Source organism: Kogia breviceps, chromosome 19, assembly GCF_026419965.1.
Source record: "Kogia breviceps isolate mKogBre1 chromosome 19, mKogBre1 haplotype 1, whole genome shotgun sequence".
Taxonomy (NCBI): domain Eukaryota; kingdom Metazoa; phylum Chordata; class Mammalia; order Artiodactyla; family Physeteridae; genus Kogia; species Kogia breviceps.
Window position 1 is genome coordinate 11,024,364 of NC_081328.1, and position 15,999 is coordinate 11,040,362.

Consider the following 15,999-nt stretch of genomic DNA (forward strand, 5'->3'; position numbering starts at 1 on the left):
TCATTGACAGTTCTGCTTGCATTTCTTCATCTCTTTTCAAGATGTTGGAGCTGTTGTTCTGAGTAGGTGACGTCAGGCCTGTGGCCACAGTGGTGGGTGATCGAGAAACTAAGCCAGGATATGGCTGTTGCCAGCTGAGGTTTCGTTTTGCAGAAGTATAAACCTCCTCACTCTCTACCTTCTAAGCCTCTTTTCTTCCCCGGCTCCTAGGCTCTGTCCCCACTCCCCCAGCCCCACGTAGACACACCTAGTGAGCTAGCGAGTTCTACCTCAGAGCGCTTGCCTTACCTTCTCCGCTGCCCTGACTCCTCCCCTTCCCTGGGTCCCTCCCGATGCTCCTCTCTGACGCCCCACTGCTGGCCTGCCCGGGCCCTGGCCCTGCTGCACACCAGCTGTCACAGTGATCCTGGTACGGCACAAGCCTCACCCAGGCTTTCTCCTGCTTACAGCCTTTCCAGGGCTCCCCCTGCTGTCCAGACAAGTCTCAACGCTTCATTTTAGCACACGAAGCCTTCTGCATCTGTCCCTGCCAGCCTCTCCAGGGTCACGTCACCCCTGTCCCCATCTCCCAAGCATATGTGCACACAAAGCTCACCCTGTACCTCAGACACGTCAAGCTCCTGGTATTCCCTGAACACGTCAGGCTTTCCAGTCAGTGCTCTTTCCTTTGCCTGGAATGCACCCCACACGTGCTCATCTCTCTCACCTGCCTCCTGCCGCTCCTTCCTCCTGGACAGGCTGCTCCTGTGCCCCCAGTCTCCACAGCAACCCAAACATCCCTTCACTGGGACTCTTTTCTGCCCTCGCCTCCCCTCCCCCCCTCCTTCGAGCTGTGCCCCAGGCTGCACAGTGTGCTTCCTGCCGCGTTTGCAGCCGTGTGCGTCCTCCCGACCCAGCTGGGCCGAGAGCTCCTGGAGGGCAGGGGCTGTGACTCACCCCTTCTTCCATGCCCAGTTTTAACTGCAGGATTGGCACAAGGAAGCCCTCAGTCACTGTCCAGTGGCCAGCAATGACGGGAATGTCCTTGTTTCCCCTCCTAGGATAAAGTTCATATTCCTGGTGCAATCTACCTCTCAATCAAATTCGATCCTCAGTGCAATACAGAGGAAGGCTGTGACGAGCTAGCCATGTCCAGCAGCAGTGACTTTCAGCAGGATCGCCACAACTTCAGTGGGTCTCAGCAGAAATGGAAAGATTTTGAGCTTCCAGGTAGTAAATAAATACTGAGTTATACAGACTCTTAACGTTAAGCACCTAGAAGGGAAATGGTTGACGGATTTAAAACTGTGTTGAATCTGTCTCAGTGGAAAGTGCTCACTTGCCTTTCCCTGTTGCTGCAGTGTTCTGACCCGTTTTCTGATTCTTGTGTGCCCCAGGAGATACTCTGTATTACCGCTTCACCTCTGACATGAGCAACACCGAGTGGGGCTACAAATTCACTGTGACAGCTGGGCACCTGGGGCGATTCCAGACAGGTGTGTGCTCTGGTCTTTCTGGTTGCATGATCTCCCGGCCCGGGGCACTCGGGGGGGTCGGTGCCATTATGTCACTGATCTTTGTTAAAATCAAAGCAGGTACTTTTCTCTGAGACTTCAACGAATTTGTCAACAAGGCCCACTCACGTCACTCGTGAATGTGCTGGAGTTGGCAGGTTGTAACTTCTAAAGAGCCATCTGTCAGGACCTAGGAAAGATGCTTGTTCTCTTAGAATTTGCCAGGGCATTCTGCAAAAAGGAAGAACTGAAAGTGTTCCTGTGTTGCTTTTACATAAGGCGTAATTTCAGGCGAAATGTAAATGATCACAGTGGTTTCCTCCTATTCATTAAAACTTGAGCAGTTTACATTTTTCAAATGTCTCTGTGTTGTGGGGGTTGCCAGGATTCGAGATTTTGAAGCAGATGCTGTCAGAGGAAAGAGTTGTGCCGCACCTCCCGTTGGCCAAAATTTGGGAATGGCTGGTGGGCGTGGCCTGTCGCCAGACTGGTCATCAGCGGCTGAAAGCCATCCACCTACTCCTGAGGATCGTGCGATGCTGCGCCCACAGGTGAGCTGCCTCCTGGGTACGAGTCCCTTGCTGGGTATTGGTAGTGTGGCTGTCTCCCCCACCTCGGGGCTTGCCGTTCACTTTGTTGGTGGTGTCTTTGATGAAAAGAAATTTCTGATTTTAATGGCTTCCAGTTCATCACTCATTTCCTTTATGATAGAGCTTTCATTGTCCTATTTAGGAAGTTTTTGCCTTACTTGACCTTGGGGTCATGAAGATAAAGCTTAATTATTTTTTCTTCCATACTTAGGTCTGCAGTCCACGTGGAATGAATTTTAGTGCATGATTTGAAGGGTAGGGTCAAGCTTTGCTTTTTCTCACATGGATCTCCACTTAAAAGCCCAACTTTCCCTTCACTACACTCCAGTGCCATCTTTGTCACAGAGAAGGTGTCCGTATACACATGGATCCCATCCCTGGTTGCTTTTGTTCCATTGGTCTTTTTGGTTATCTTTGTGCCAGTACCATACTTAGATATTGTAGCATATTTACGTTATCTAGCAGTACAAACTTCAGCTGGTTCTTCATCTTCAAGATTGTCTTGGCTATTATTACCCTGCATGTCCATGTAAATTTCAGGATTAGTTTATTTATTTTTCCCCCCCAGCTTTATTGACGTGTAATTGACAAATAAAATTGTAATGTATTTGAAGTGTAGAAGGTAACGATTTGATACATAATACATTATACATTGTGAAAGGATTCCCACAGTTGAGTTAACTAACACATTCATCACCTCAAATGTTTACCTTTTTTTGTGGTATGTGACAACACTTAAATTTCACCCTCTTGCTGAAATTTGCTTTTCAGCAAATTTCTGTTATGTGTTATAGTATTGTACACGATTATCAACTATAGTCACCATGTTGTATAATAGATCCTCAGACCTTATTCATATTGTAACTGAAAGTTTATACCCTTTTACCAGCCTTTCCCCATTTCCCCCACTTCCCAGCCCCTGGCAACCACCATTCTAACTCCCTGTTTCTATAGGATTGACTTTTTCTGGGATTCCACATAAAAGTGATACCATGCAGTATTTGTCTTTCTTTATCTAGCTTATTTCACTTAGCATAATGCCTTCCAGGTTCATCTATGTTGTCGCAAATGGCGGGATTTCCTTCTTTCTCATAACTGAATAATACTTCATTGTGTATATATACACCACATTTTCTTTATCCATTTGTCCATTGACAGGCATTATTTCCAGACATTGGCTATTAGGAATAATATCGCAATGAACATAGGAGTACTGATAATCTCTTTGAGATAATGATTTCTTTTGGATATACCCAGAGGTGGGATCGCTGGATCGTTTGGTAGTTCTAGCTTTAATTTTCTTGAGGAACCTCCATACTGTTTCACATAGTGGCTGTACCAGTTTACATTCCCACCAACAGTGCACAAGGGTTCTCTCTTTTCTCAACATCCTTGCCAGCATTTGTTTTATCTTTTTGATGGGAGCCATCCTAACACAGGTGAGGTGATATCTCATTGTGGTTTTGATTTGCATTTCCCTGATGAATAGTGATAATTGAGCACCTTTTTATGTACCTGTTGGCCATTTGTATGCCTTCTTTGGACAGATGTCTCTATAGGTCCTTTGCCTATTTTTTTTTAATTGGGTTATTTTTTGCTATTGAATGATATGAGTTCCTTGTGTATTTTGGATATTAACTCCTTATCAGATATATGATTTGCACGTACTTTCTCCTAGTCCATAGGGTGCCTTTTCACTCTGTTGATTGTTTTCCTTGCTGTGCAGAAGTTTTAAAATTTGATGTAGTTCCACTTGTTTATTTTTGCTTTTGATATCAAATCCAAAAAATCATTGCCAAAAAAAAAGAAAAAATATATTAAGGGGACTTCCCTGGTGGTCCAGTGTTTAAGACTGCACTCCCACTGCAGGGGGCACAGGTTTGATCCCTGGCTGGGGAACTAGGATCCTGCATGCCGTTCAGCACGGCCAAAAAAGAAAAATCGCCAAGACCAATGTCAAGGAGCTTACAGCCTATGTTTTCTTCTAGGAGTTTTACAGTTTTGTGTCTTACATTCAAGTCTTTAATCCATTTTGAGTTGACTTTTGTGTATGGTAAGATAGGCGTCCAGTTTCATTCTTTTGCACGTGGATATCCAGTTTTCCCAACACCATTTATTGAATGGTGAGAATATTCTTTCTTCATTACATATTCTTGGTACTTTTGTCAAAAATTAATTGTCCATATATTCACAGGTTTATTTCTTGGCTCTCTGTTCTGTTCCATTGCTCTATATGTCTTTTTAAAATGCCAGTACCAACTCCATACTGTTTTGATTACTGTATCTTTATAGTATAGTTTAAAATCAGGGAGTGTGATGCCTCCAGCTTTGTTCTTCTTTCTCAAGATTGCTTTGACTGTTTGGGTATTTTTTTTTTTTTTTTTTTTTTTTGTGGTATGCGGGCCTCTCACTGTTGTGGCCTCTCCCGTTGCGGAGCACAGGCTCCGGACGCGCAGGCACAGCGGCCATGGCTCACGGGCCCAGCCGCTCCGCGGCATGTGGGATCTTCCCGGACCGGGGCACGAACCCGTATCCCCTGCATCGTCAGGCGGATTCTCAACCACTGCGCCACCAGGGAAGCCCTGTTTGGGTATTTTTGTAGTTCCATATAAATTTTAGGATTGTTTTTTCTATTTCTGTGGAATATGCCATTGGAGTTTTGATAGAGATTGCTGTAGGTTGTTTTGAGTACTATGAACATTTTAACAATATTAATTCTTCTGGTCCATTAACACAGAATACCTTTCCATTTACTTTTGTCTTCTTCAATTTCTTTCATCAGTGTTTTATAGTTTTCAGTGTAGATCTTTCACCTTCTTTGTTAAATTTATTCCTAAGTATTTTATTTTTTGGATCCTATTGTAAATGGGATTGTTTTCTTAATTCCTCTTCCTGATAGTTCATTGTTAGTGTATAGAAATCCAACTGATTTTTCTATATTGATTTTGTATCCTTAACTTTACTGAATTTATTTATTAGTTCTAACAGTTTTTTGGTGGAGTCTTTAGGATTTTCTATATATGATATCATGGCATATGCAAACAGAGACAATTTTACTTCTTACTTTGCAATTTAAGTACCTCTTATTTCTTTTTCTTGCTTAATTGCTCTGGCTAGGACTTCCAGTACTATACTGAATAGAAGTGGCAAGAGTGGGCATCCTTGTCTTGTTCCTGATTACTTTGTTTTTCTCTGTACACACATGAGTGCATCTCTCTCACCTGATGGGATTTTGATGGACTCTTTAGTTCAATTTGAGAAAAATCAAGGTCTTTAGAATATTGAGTTCTCTAATACACAGTCCTCCATTGTATAGGTCTCTAATGTTTTATAGTTTCCTATGTAGAGGACTTGCACAGCATTTTGTTAGATTTATTCCTAGGTATTTAATGGTTCTGATGCAATTGTAATTGGTGTTTAAATTTTTTGCTTTTTAATTGTTTCTGCTGGTATGTAATTACTTTTCATGTGTTGCCCTTGTATCCAGTGACCTTGCTCTCTTTGTTAATTCTAAGTATATATGCAGATTATTCGGCACACAGTCACGTTATCTACAAATAGTAAGCTTTATTTCTTCCTCTCAATCCTTAGAAACTTTTCCCTTTTGCTCTTTTGCATTAGCTGGGACCTCCAATAGAGTGTTGAATGGAACTGGGGATTGAAGACATAAGTGTCTCAGAGGGAGGGCATTGGTGGCTGTGCCACACACATCATCCATGGACTCAGTCCCTACCCTCCTTGCTTAGACCCCCATGTGTCGGGAGTTCAGTGCACCCTTTTCCGGCATTTTTAAGGCACACAGACTCACAGAATGCTAGTCAGAGTAGAGTGATGATACTCAAAGTAACATGGTGTCTTGTCGTGTAATATGGAGCTGTTATTCAAAAAATAAAGGACTCTCCAGGGCAGGAAAGGGAAAGTGATGACTCGTGTAGTCAGTCTACGTACAGGCTGGCAGAAGGGAGGGAGAGGGGGAAAGCTGGGCATGATGGCTGCCACCACTGTGTCCTCATACACAGACATCAGGGGTCACTTGGCCCAGGGGGCTTAGTTCTGTTCTTGTGAGAGCGGCTTCCAGTGAGAACTGTCTGGTTGAGTCATGTGTATGAAACGTGTCGCATCTCTACTGTCTTCAGACCGGAGGGCCCTTCCTAGCCGCATTGTGGATGCATTCCTGCAGTGTGCTGGCCATCGCCTACCCTCCTTCCCGTAGGGACCTTCCCACAGCCCCTCGGTCCCAGGGGCCGAGACTGGAGGGAGCAGAGGGGAGAGGAAGCCCCCAGGGGAAGGATGGCCAGCAGAAGAACTGCCTAAGTTCTGCCACAGATGTGAGCCTTGCAGGTGCATTTTACCTCCCACTCTAGTGCTTTCCTGAAAACACAGCTGTAAAGCTGTCTCTTTAAATCAAACCTCATTTTCCCATTGGTTTACTTTATGAAGACTTACTTCTCTGGGAGAAAGTGATTGGCCCCAAGATTATACTTAAATGTACAGAATTCTTTTAAAAAATCATATATTAAAGAGAAAAAGCAAAATTTAAGATTATAAGTGTATAAAATCATGTAGTATGTTTCTCCTCTGAAGGATGTTGAACTGGAATTAACGTACAACCTCCCTCTGAGTAAAGAAAAACTTCAGTGCAGTCTCAACAGAGGTCTGTCTAGTGAGAAGGATTCTGCATTACTTAGAAACACTTCTGGCCTGAGCAACTTTTTATAAGCATATTTCTTCTTTTATGAGCCTAAGATCATAATAGTGGTTGCTGTTATCTTTTAAATCATTTTTTTTCCCTTTCTGATTATTAAAGCAATGAGCATTGTAGAAAATCTAGAAAACTGACAGGGACAGCCACTGATAACATTTTTGATATGTTTATTTACTATTGTTTTTAATATGGTCACACAATATTACATACACAGTTTTTAAATTTTTACATTTTATGTTGCGTATCTTGCTCTTTTCCACTTAACATTTATCTTGAGATTTTTTCCGCTGTCACTGGAAGTTTTTAACAACCATTTTTAAAGATGTGCAGTTGATTTACGTGAATGTGCTTGAGGATATCCTTTTCCCCGGAGTCCTGGTTTGAAGTTGAGATGCTGCCCCTTTTTAAATTTGCCATTGGTGAATATTATGGGCTATTTTGGGGGGGGGGTGAGGTGACTGGAACTGTCTTGTCCTGCCTTTACTGCATGGGGGGGCGGGGAGCGTTGGAGCTGCAGTGCCCGGCAGCTGCCCTCTGTCTGTCTGACGTCTGATGGGCGTGATCCCAGCAAACCATACCCCTCTACCACAGCGACCTCTGTGACCTCATGCTGTTGAAGCCCCTGTGGCAGCTCTTCACCCAAATGGAGTACAGCCTGTTTGAGGACGTGACACAGCCTGGCATCCTGCTGCCCCTGCATCGCGCCCTCACCGAGCTCTTCTTTGTCACTGAGAACCGCGCCCAGGTGAGGGCCTGTCCTGCCTCCCCACCAGGTTCCAGGCCTCTGCTTCATCTGCTGCCTGGGGCCAGCGCTGGGCCTCAGGTCACAGCCCTCTGAGAGCCCGGGGTGTCGTGGGGGCTTGGCAAACCCGCACAGGGAGACAGGCGTGGCCTGGGGCCCGGGGTTCCCCTCTCTCCCACCCCAGGGAGCCAGGCCCTCCCTGAGATTGCTTGTTTGCTCAGGCCTGATGCCAAAGGGGGAACGAAACCGCCCTGGATCGACCCTTGACAGCAGTGAGTTTGGGAAGATAAACCAACGGGTTCTTTCTTCCTCTTTTCCTTCCCCTCAGCACAATAGACTCATTGACTGTGAGAGATGGAAGGGCCTTTCAGAGCTCTTTAGCTTAAGCCCTCGTTTTATAGTGAGGAGACTGCGGTGAGTCAGGACACCTGGCTCCGCACCGGCCCCTCCTTCCGTGGCTCCCAAGGAAAGCAGGCAGTGTGATGCCCGGCAGAGTGGGCAGCAGTGTCCCACCCGAGTCTTCTGGAGCCGTGGGTCGTGGGTCGTGGGTGGGTGTCCGCTAGCAGGTGGCCTCTGACAGCTGCCCTCCGCTCTTTCCGCAGGAGCTCGGCCTGCTGCAGGATTACCTGCTGGCCTTAACCACCGACGACCACCTTCTGCGCTGCGCGGCGCAGGTACGCCCTCCCCGGGCGGCCGGACCTCCCCTGGCACCCGTGCAGACTCCACCCCGGCTTTACACGGGCTCTGTTCCGAGTCAGCCACTTCCTGCTGGTGTCACAGAGAGCAGCGGAGCCCCACTTATCAGTGTCGTTCGTATTAAGCTGTGGGGTCAGTAGACACTAGCAAGAATTTGTGGCTCTTAAACCAGAACAACCAGTGCCTTAAATTTATAGTTTGGCTGATCCCTGAAGTTTCCATGGAGTTAGATTTCAGATATTTTTGGATGTAACTTTCTTCCCTGGTAGGAGAATTCCTCTCTGACAGCTATTGGGTCTCAGGGCCCCTTTACGCTTTTAAATTACTGAGGATCCCCAAAAGCTTTTGTTTATGTGCGTTATATGTATTGATATATACCGTTAGAAATTAAATTAGATTTTAAATTTAGAAATCAAGTTAGAAATTAAATGCTAAACACTTATCAATTTGTTTTTAAAAATAATCTCATTCTATTGAATACTACAGTTGTGAAAAACAATGGTATTTTTCAAAACAAAACAATTTTTGAGAAGGGTAGCGTTGTGTTCTATTTTTGCAGATCTCTTTCATGTCTGCCTTAACAGAAGACAGCTGGATTTGCAGATCTGTTTCTGCTTTCAGTTGTTCTATTATCACACAGTAGCCTCCGGAAAACTCCACTGTATACTCGTAAGAGTATGAAAGTGAACAAAGAGAAATAATGTCTTGGTATTATTATGAAAATTGTTTCCACGACACGGAGCCCCTGAAAAGGTCTGGGGAACCTGCAGGCTCCAGACTACATTTTGAGAACCTTAGGCTCACAGACTCCTTGAACATCACAGAGCCTGTGGTCTGCGTCCACAGTGGGCAAATGGGGACACTGAGGCTCAGAGAAGGGAAAGATTTGCCCGTGGTCTCACTTGAGGGGGCATCCGGCTGGGAGTCCCGGCCAGCGCCCTGCACTCTGTTCCTGGCAAGTTTTCTCAGTGAACCTACGGTCCTACAAAAAAGGGTCAGAGTGCCTGCTTAGAAGCGGGCTTCCCCCATCCACGACAGGGGGGTTTGTGTGAATTGTCCTGAGACCCAAAGGCAGAGTGAAAACTCCCTCCCCTCCGCCTTCCAGCCCTGCCGTCACCACCCGTGGTGTCCCAAGGTTTCACACAGTGAAATCTTGACATTTGACCGGTTTGACACCGGAAGCTTCACATCCCATATTCCTGTGGCTCCTCCCTCTCACCTGCCCCTGTGTCCGGTCTCCTAATCCTCATTCTGACCCTCCCTACAGCCTGTCCACTGTGCTGGACTGGCGCTCTGCCTCTTCTCCCTGCTTCCACCTCTCCACCCCCCCCCCCCACCAGCTCCTGCCGCCTTGGCTTGGAGACCAGCCTTGGCCTGGCTCCAGGGTGTCTGCCTTCCCAGCATTGCTTCCGGGAGGCCCCCCACTGGCTGTTTGTTTCTTCCCTTCTGCGCTTTCGTGCTGCTGTCGCCATTCCCTAAACAGCTTTCCCAGACCGCCCCCCCCCCCCCCCCCCCGCCGCCGACGTGTCCTCTGAGCCCCCAGAACTGCACCTGCTCCTCTCTCGGGACAGTGATGATTCTGCCTACATTTGGAGTTTCCATGTGGTCTTTCTTGATAGCTTTGTCTTTCACTCTAGACTGTGGTCCCCCTGGTGAGGGGAACCACATCTGTCTCGCGTCTGTCTGCCTCTCCCCTGCCCCCCTCAGGTGCTCAGCTGAGGGTCTTGTTCTGTCAGCAGTTAGTGACCCAGCAGGTGACCGGTTGTTGACATTGGTGATGACTCTTTCTCCCTCCACAGGCTCTGCAGAATATTGCTGCTATCAGCCTGGCCATCAACTACCCAAACAAGGCCACCCGCCTCTGGAATGTTGAGTGTTAGCCCTTGGTATGGTGTGCATGGAACTAGCTAATCTGTCCACAAGGATCTTAGAGCAGATGCCTAAACTCATTCGGGAAGATTCGTGTGGTGTCGGTGCCTGGCGCTCCTTGAGCTCCCCCTTCCGCCCCAACTAGAATGCCAAGCTGCCGCGTCTCCGAGAACTTGCTGTGTCACAGGCCAGGCACCTGCATGTACAATAGCATGTGGGAATAGGCAGACCAGCGCGAAATTATCAGAAAGGGCAGGCAGCAGGCCCTCGAGAAGGTTGTTCAGAGGCCAGCCTCCTCCAGGGTCTGTCCCTGCAGAAGCCGCAGCCCCAAGAAGACCTGGCTGCAGCCGCTCTGCAAAGGGCTCTGTCTCCGTTGAGCTGGAACTGCCTGCACTTGACCTTCAGGGGAAGACAGGGTCTGCCCTGGGCCACCTTTCTCAGCAGGACCTCCAGCAGCAGCCTGGGAGCTCTTCTTTTGCTTTTGCTTCTTGAGACTGGGTCATCCAAACCAAAACCAGTGAGAGCGGCTCGGGGCTGCCACCTGGTCCCCACCATTCAGTATGGAACCCACTGCCACACTGGCCCCCTGCACGGCCTCGGCCATCCCGGAGAAATCCTTGGTGAGAACAAGTGCCCTTGGGAACAGCCAGCAGGCCGCCGTGCACGTCCGCCCGTGCACTGCTCCCAGCACAGCTGCATTGTTTTAGTTGTTGTTTTAACATATTTCAGTTCCCACCTCATGTTCTTAGAAAGAACCACACCAACTCCCTTGAGAGAGGCTCGGGGGCATGACCAGTGCATCGGTCATTCATGGGGACAAACTGGTTTGTGTGAAAGTAGCAGAACTTGAAGAATACTCTAGCTTCTGTACCTAAAGACTTGAAGTGTAATCAGAGGATATCTTACCTTAGAAGTAAAAACAAACAAAACCACATGATTGTATTTCTGCTCCACGGTCGTGGTAATCCATCACGTCCACCTCTGGGACTCTCCGTGGTTATTTGGCTGTCACTTGTCTGGCAATAACTACATTAGTTCTAATGAATGCTGTTTTCCACGGTTTTTTTTTTTTTAATGGTTGTAGTCTTGCCCTGAAGTGCTGATTACTATTCTCTTTCCAAAGCCACGCTTTGGAATATGAGGCTGGGTTGGCACGTGTGCCGTGGATAAGCCTCAGTGGGACTCGCCACTTGAAGAATGTTTGAGCCAGCTGCCATTTAAGGGCGGGGGTCTGGGCCCGAGCATGTCCCCCGACACAGGGCCAAACCCAAGGAAAGCTCATCATAGCCAGGGCCAAGTTGAGCAGATCAGCACTGCCATGGCCTCGGAAGCCCCCTCTGCAGGGCCCAAGACTCCTGGTCCCAGAAGCATCTCACCACAAGAGCACTTTTGCCTTCTGGGTCAGGAGGCCAAGGTGCAGCGACCTTCTACAGCCCTAAAATTGGATTCTCAGGGCTGAGAATTCTCACATCCAGCCCCAAGCTGCATGTGGAGCCACTATGGAGGGAAGAATTCAAAGGAGACAGAAACAAACAGGACAGGTCCTGAAGCTCGGTGACCTGAAGCCCATCACCCTGGCATCGGAAAGGCCCGGGCCTGGCCCGGTGTCCCACGGTGTTGAGGTGTGAGGCGCTGCTGGCTTGGTAGAAGCCGCTTTCTCATCTTTTGCTCTGCCTGCATCCCCAGAGAAGGGCCTACGCTCCGTACCACCCAGACCCAGGTGGGTCTCACAGCGAGGAGAGAAATCACAGAGAAGCGCCGTGCTTGGGAGGAGAGGTCCCTACTGCGGGCCTGGGCTTACTGAGGGGTTCCACGGAAGGTCAGCACGGAGATGGGGCACTCACTGCTTACCCTCGCCATGCCCCCCGCTCCCCGATACCCCTCCGTGCCTCAAACGGACAGCAGCCACCAGCTGTGCTCCCCATCCTCCTGCCTGGAAGATAAACTGTAAATAAACGCTGGGCTCCTCATAGCTTCTCTCTGTACACCACCCTTGCTATTCTGGTCTCTCTGTGTTCAGTTTGCACAGAATAAGCCTCGGTTTCCCCTTCACACACAACTGCTGCTCTCTCCTGGCAGGGCTCTGCCTGGCCCAGCTCCCCTGCATCCCACCCGCCTCTGCTTCCAGCCACTGGGTGGCGCCTCTGAGCCAGGCCCGCTCCCCTGGTCCCCAGCTGGGCCAGCAGCATCCGAAAGCGCGATTTCCATCAAGACCAACATCCCTCTGATCCTTCTTAGGCGGGACTGCCTGGAATGAGATAAAGCTGACAGGAATGAAGGTGTTGTGGAAACATGTGCCTAATCTATAAAGAAATCTGTTCCAAACCATGTATATTGTACAGACAGACGCTGTTCCTAACGAGGAGTGACTTATTTTCATCATCGTTTTTAATTTGTTTTCTTACAGGTTTACGATTTTGAATTTTTCTTATTTGGTTGAAGGAAAGAATTTTGATTATATCAGCTGAGTAAATTCAGCCTGTATAAAGGATGTTAAGTTGTGGGTAAAATATGCAAATGAAGAGAAATATATTGTACAAATTCTATATAAAAAGGTACACTTGTATGAGGGTTTTTCTTTTTTTCCTCTCCTTCCCCTCCTCCTGCCTTTCTCACGATGATACCTGGAGTTTCTACCAAGTCCATCCTGATGAATTTCTAGAATCCCACGGCCTCAGGGTAGAAAGGAATCAGAACGCTGCACCTCCTGCCTTGACTATAGTGGTGCAGGAGATGCCCCTGCCCTCGGGCTTATGGTCTGGGGGCTCATGCTCAGCCCCTGCTCCCGGGGCCTGTCCCTCTGCACAGCTACTTAGAGTTTTGTGCACACACACGCTCTCTCCCCGGTCAGCTCCTCTCCAGCCACACACCCCAGGCACCCCTCACCTCTTGTAGGTCACAGGACCTGTGTGCAGCCAACCGAGAGGAGGAAGGCAGGGGTCTTACGGGGCTGCTGCCCTTCCAGGGCCCGGTTTCCTCCTTGCCTGCCACTGGACCTGCTTCTGACTAAACACGAGGCCAATGTCTACCCATCCTGGGGTCTTGCGCTTCCTCCCTCACATCGCTGGTTTGCCACTTACTGCTCTGCCTCCTTCTCAGCCACTTTCCTAGTGCTGAGGGCTGTCTCATGAATTAGAGAAGAGAGACTTTGGCGGGAGCTGGACGTAACCAACCTTCGAGGCCCATCTGTTCTGGCCTGAAAGCATCCTGACACAACCCCCTAAAGCCCCCAGACTGCCTTCTGAGGAATCCGGGGCCAGGAGCCAGGACACAGAGTCAGCCCTCGTCGTCAACCAATCAGCATTATGCTAGGTGTCCGAGCTTCATGTAAACCATCATGTAAACCACCTGGTTAAAAAACCAGGCTCTGGCTTTAAATTCTGATGTTTTCAAGGATTTTAAGCCCCCAGTGTTTCCTCTTCATATACTAAGTTCTCCAGTCTGCATTTTAATTAAAATGGTAATTTCTATTAAAAACAAAACCAGCCTCCGATTGAGGCCAAATGTAAACATGGCCCCGTGTGCCCTATATGGTGGACCCTGTCACTTCCTCACTGCCCTTTCCCACCCACTCCCCTTCCCTTCTAACAGAACCCAATTTTTTTGCAGGTGGCGACTGGAGATACTCTAATCTCAAGAAAGATAGGACCTTCCACTAGCTCCTGAGGAAAGTCACGATTGGTTTAAATCCAACTCGGTAATCTCATTTCTATTTGCTGAATGTTCACTTTTCCAGCCCCTCCCGCAGTCAGGGTACCTGTGTGACCCAGTTCTGGCTAAAGAGAGTTCAGCTTAAGCCTGTTGGGAGGGCTTGGAGAAAGGATTCTGCCCCGGCCCCCACTTGTTCCTCTTGACTGTGGTGAGAGCGCCATGCTGGGCACTGCCGCAGCAGTCTTGCTGCCACAGGGCAAAAGCGAGGGGGGCAGAGGAAGAGCCCGACCCCTTACTTACACTGAGCACTGAATGAGCCCTAGACCCACCAACCTCCAGAAGTGCATGTGTGCGTGAGAGAGAGGGAGGGGGAGGGGGGGAGAGGGGGAGAGGGGGGAGGGGAGAGGGAGAGGGAGAGGGAGAGGGTGAGAGAATACGTTTGTTGTGTGGTCTCTTACGGCTGAAAGCAATTCTGGCCCAAATTTATGCAACAATTTGGCTCCAATAGTTCGAAAAAATGTCGTAGTTCTGTCTCATCACGCCAATATGAAAGGTGTATGGAAAGCAAATATGTAAAAATTCCTGAAATAAAATCAGAGACTTCTGACAGTGTCCGGTCAAGCCACAGATGACAGTAAGCTGCAGCCATTGCCAAGTTATGCCTCTCCTTTCTAGGGATTCTTGGTACGGAGCTTTGCTCTTGCTCAGTGAAGTTCCAGACTAACCTTGGGGGCACTGCCCTGGATTTACTGGGATTTCTTCAGTTGCAAGTTAAACCCACTCCAAACTAGCTCAGTTTAAAAGAGAATTTATTGACTCACAAAACTGAAAAAGCCCAAGTTGCGTCTGGCTCCAGGCAAAGCTGGATTCCAGGTCAGTCTGTCTGTCTGTCCCCCTCCCTCCCCTGCTCTGCGTCCCTCTTGGGTTTTCACAAAGGTGAAGGTGAAGAACCAGGTGATGGTTCTCCTCTCCCTTCCAACCTGACCGCTGCCCACCACTGACTTCCCAGTGGCGACAGCCTCTCACTGTCTCTTCATGTGATGCTTCCCTAAGTTGTTAACTGATGTTTTCTAGCCATGATATAACGTCATGTTTACAAAGCTACTCGGGAGACCCGTGAGTTTGCAGGTTGTCAGCCCAGAACTGCTGAGCAGCACAGCATCCGTGACAGCTGGGCAGCAGATGTGCCGGGAGAGCCCCACGGACACCTGCTCAAGCACTCAGCTACCCTGCCGGGCAAGGTGCCCCTCATCCGTTAGTGGTATAGACGTTTCCCATACAGAAGTGGAGAAAAACATCCAAAAACAACTGATCTGAAAACAAAAAGGTTACATGGAAAAGAATGAGCACAGGTACATCAAGCAGATGAGACCAGAAAATCGGGGTCGTTTAGTATTAGGCAATGCAATTCAAGACAAAAAAAATTAAACTGGACCAAATGTCATTTTATGGATCAATATATTTTCTGTGGATAAAGAGTGTAATTTGTGGGACTTCCCTGGTGGTCCAGTGGTTAAGACTCTACGCCCCTGATGCAGGGGGCCCAGGTTCGATCCCTGGTCAGGGAACTAGATCCCGCATGCCACAGCTAAGATCCTGCATGCTGCAACTAAGACCTGGTGCAGCCAAATATATACTTATTTATTTTAAAGAGTGTAATTTGCAATTAAAACGGTTTTCTGTACCAAATCCCACCAGAAATTACATAAGGCAGACGCTGCCAGAAATGTGTGGAGAATTGAGCAATTGTAATGGAAGGTAGGTGACATCCTTCTCATTTAACAGCAGGTTATTTGAAAAAAGAGGAACAGCAGAGTTGTGAGGAAGCTTTCATGACAAAGCTCCCCTTCGCTGAGACTGGCCATGGACAGAGAACCTCCTGAGAAGGAGGGCAGTGGACCCTCCCAGGCCTTGACTCTCCTAGGCCTGCCTCCCTTCCCTGAGGGTCCCCTTCTGGGTGGACCATGTCATGCTACCCTGGGGGCCTTGTGCTCCCTTTGCCCTGCAGACCGGGTGTGGACATAGGCCTTCCTCTTACTCCCCATGACACAACCAGGGCTGGGCTGGGCAGCTCATCAAGGCTTGTGAGATGGTCAAGGCAGAGCAGGCAGGAGCCACAGCATAGCCAGTTCTACCACAGGTGACTGGCTAGCTCTGGTCATCAGTCAAAGATGGGAGGAAGTGCCCTTCAGGATTCAGAAAGGACAGGAGCTACCTTTTCCTCTCTCTAAAGCACCTTATACTGGGATGGAT

The 15,999-nt window shown here is 48.4% G+C and overlaps 1 protein-coding gene and 1 non-coding gene across 7 annotated transcripts in view; both read left to right on the forward strand.

Moving 5' to 3' along the window:
- ZZEF1 (zinc finger ZZ-type and EF-hand domain containing 1) overlaps positions 1 to 13,834 on the forward strand; it is a 117,298-nt gene extending 103,464 nt beyond the window's left edge. For 3 of the 6 annotated variants that reach the window (XM_059046626.2, XM_067021535.1, XM_067021534.1), the window contains 5 exons: positions 1,041 to 1,209; positions 1,377 to 1,475; positions 1,879 to 2,044; positions 7,380 to 7,533; positions 8,133 to 8,441. In XM_059046626.2, coding sequence (XP_058902609.2) covers positions 1,041 to 1,209; positions 1,377 to 1,475; positions 1,879 to 2,044; positions 7,380 to 7,533; positions 8,133 to 8,366 — 822 coding nt within the window. In that variant the 3' untranslated portion in view covers positions 8,367 to 8,441. Of the gene's footprint in view, positions 1 to 1,040; positions 1,210 to 1,376; positions 1,476 to 1,878; positions 2,045 to 7,379; positions 7,534 to 8,132; positions 8,442 to 10,025; positions 12,424 to 13,704 lie in introns of those variants that run through there. The other 3 variants (XM_059046627.2, XM_059046628.2, XM_067021533.1) reach the window with 2 other exon arrangements.
- A 1,407-nt stretch (positions 13,835 to 15,241) lies between these two features.
- Positions 15,242 to 15,314, forward strand: TRNAQ-CUG (transfer RNA glutamine (anticodon CUG)). Its single transcript has one exon. It is a non-coding gene; the product is annotated as a tRNA-Gln (tRNA).
- Positions 15,315 to 15,999: the final 685 nt, after the last annotated feature.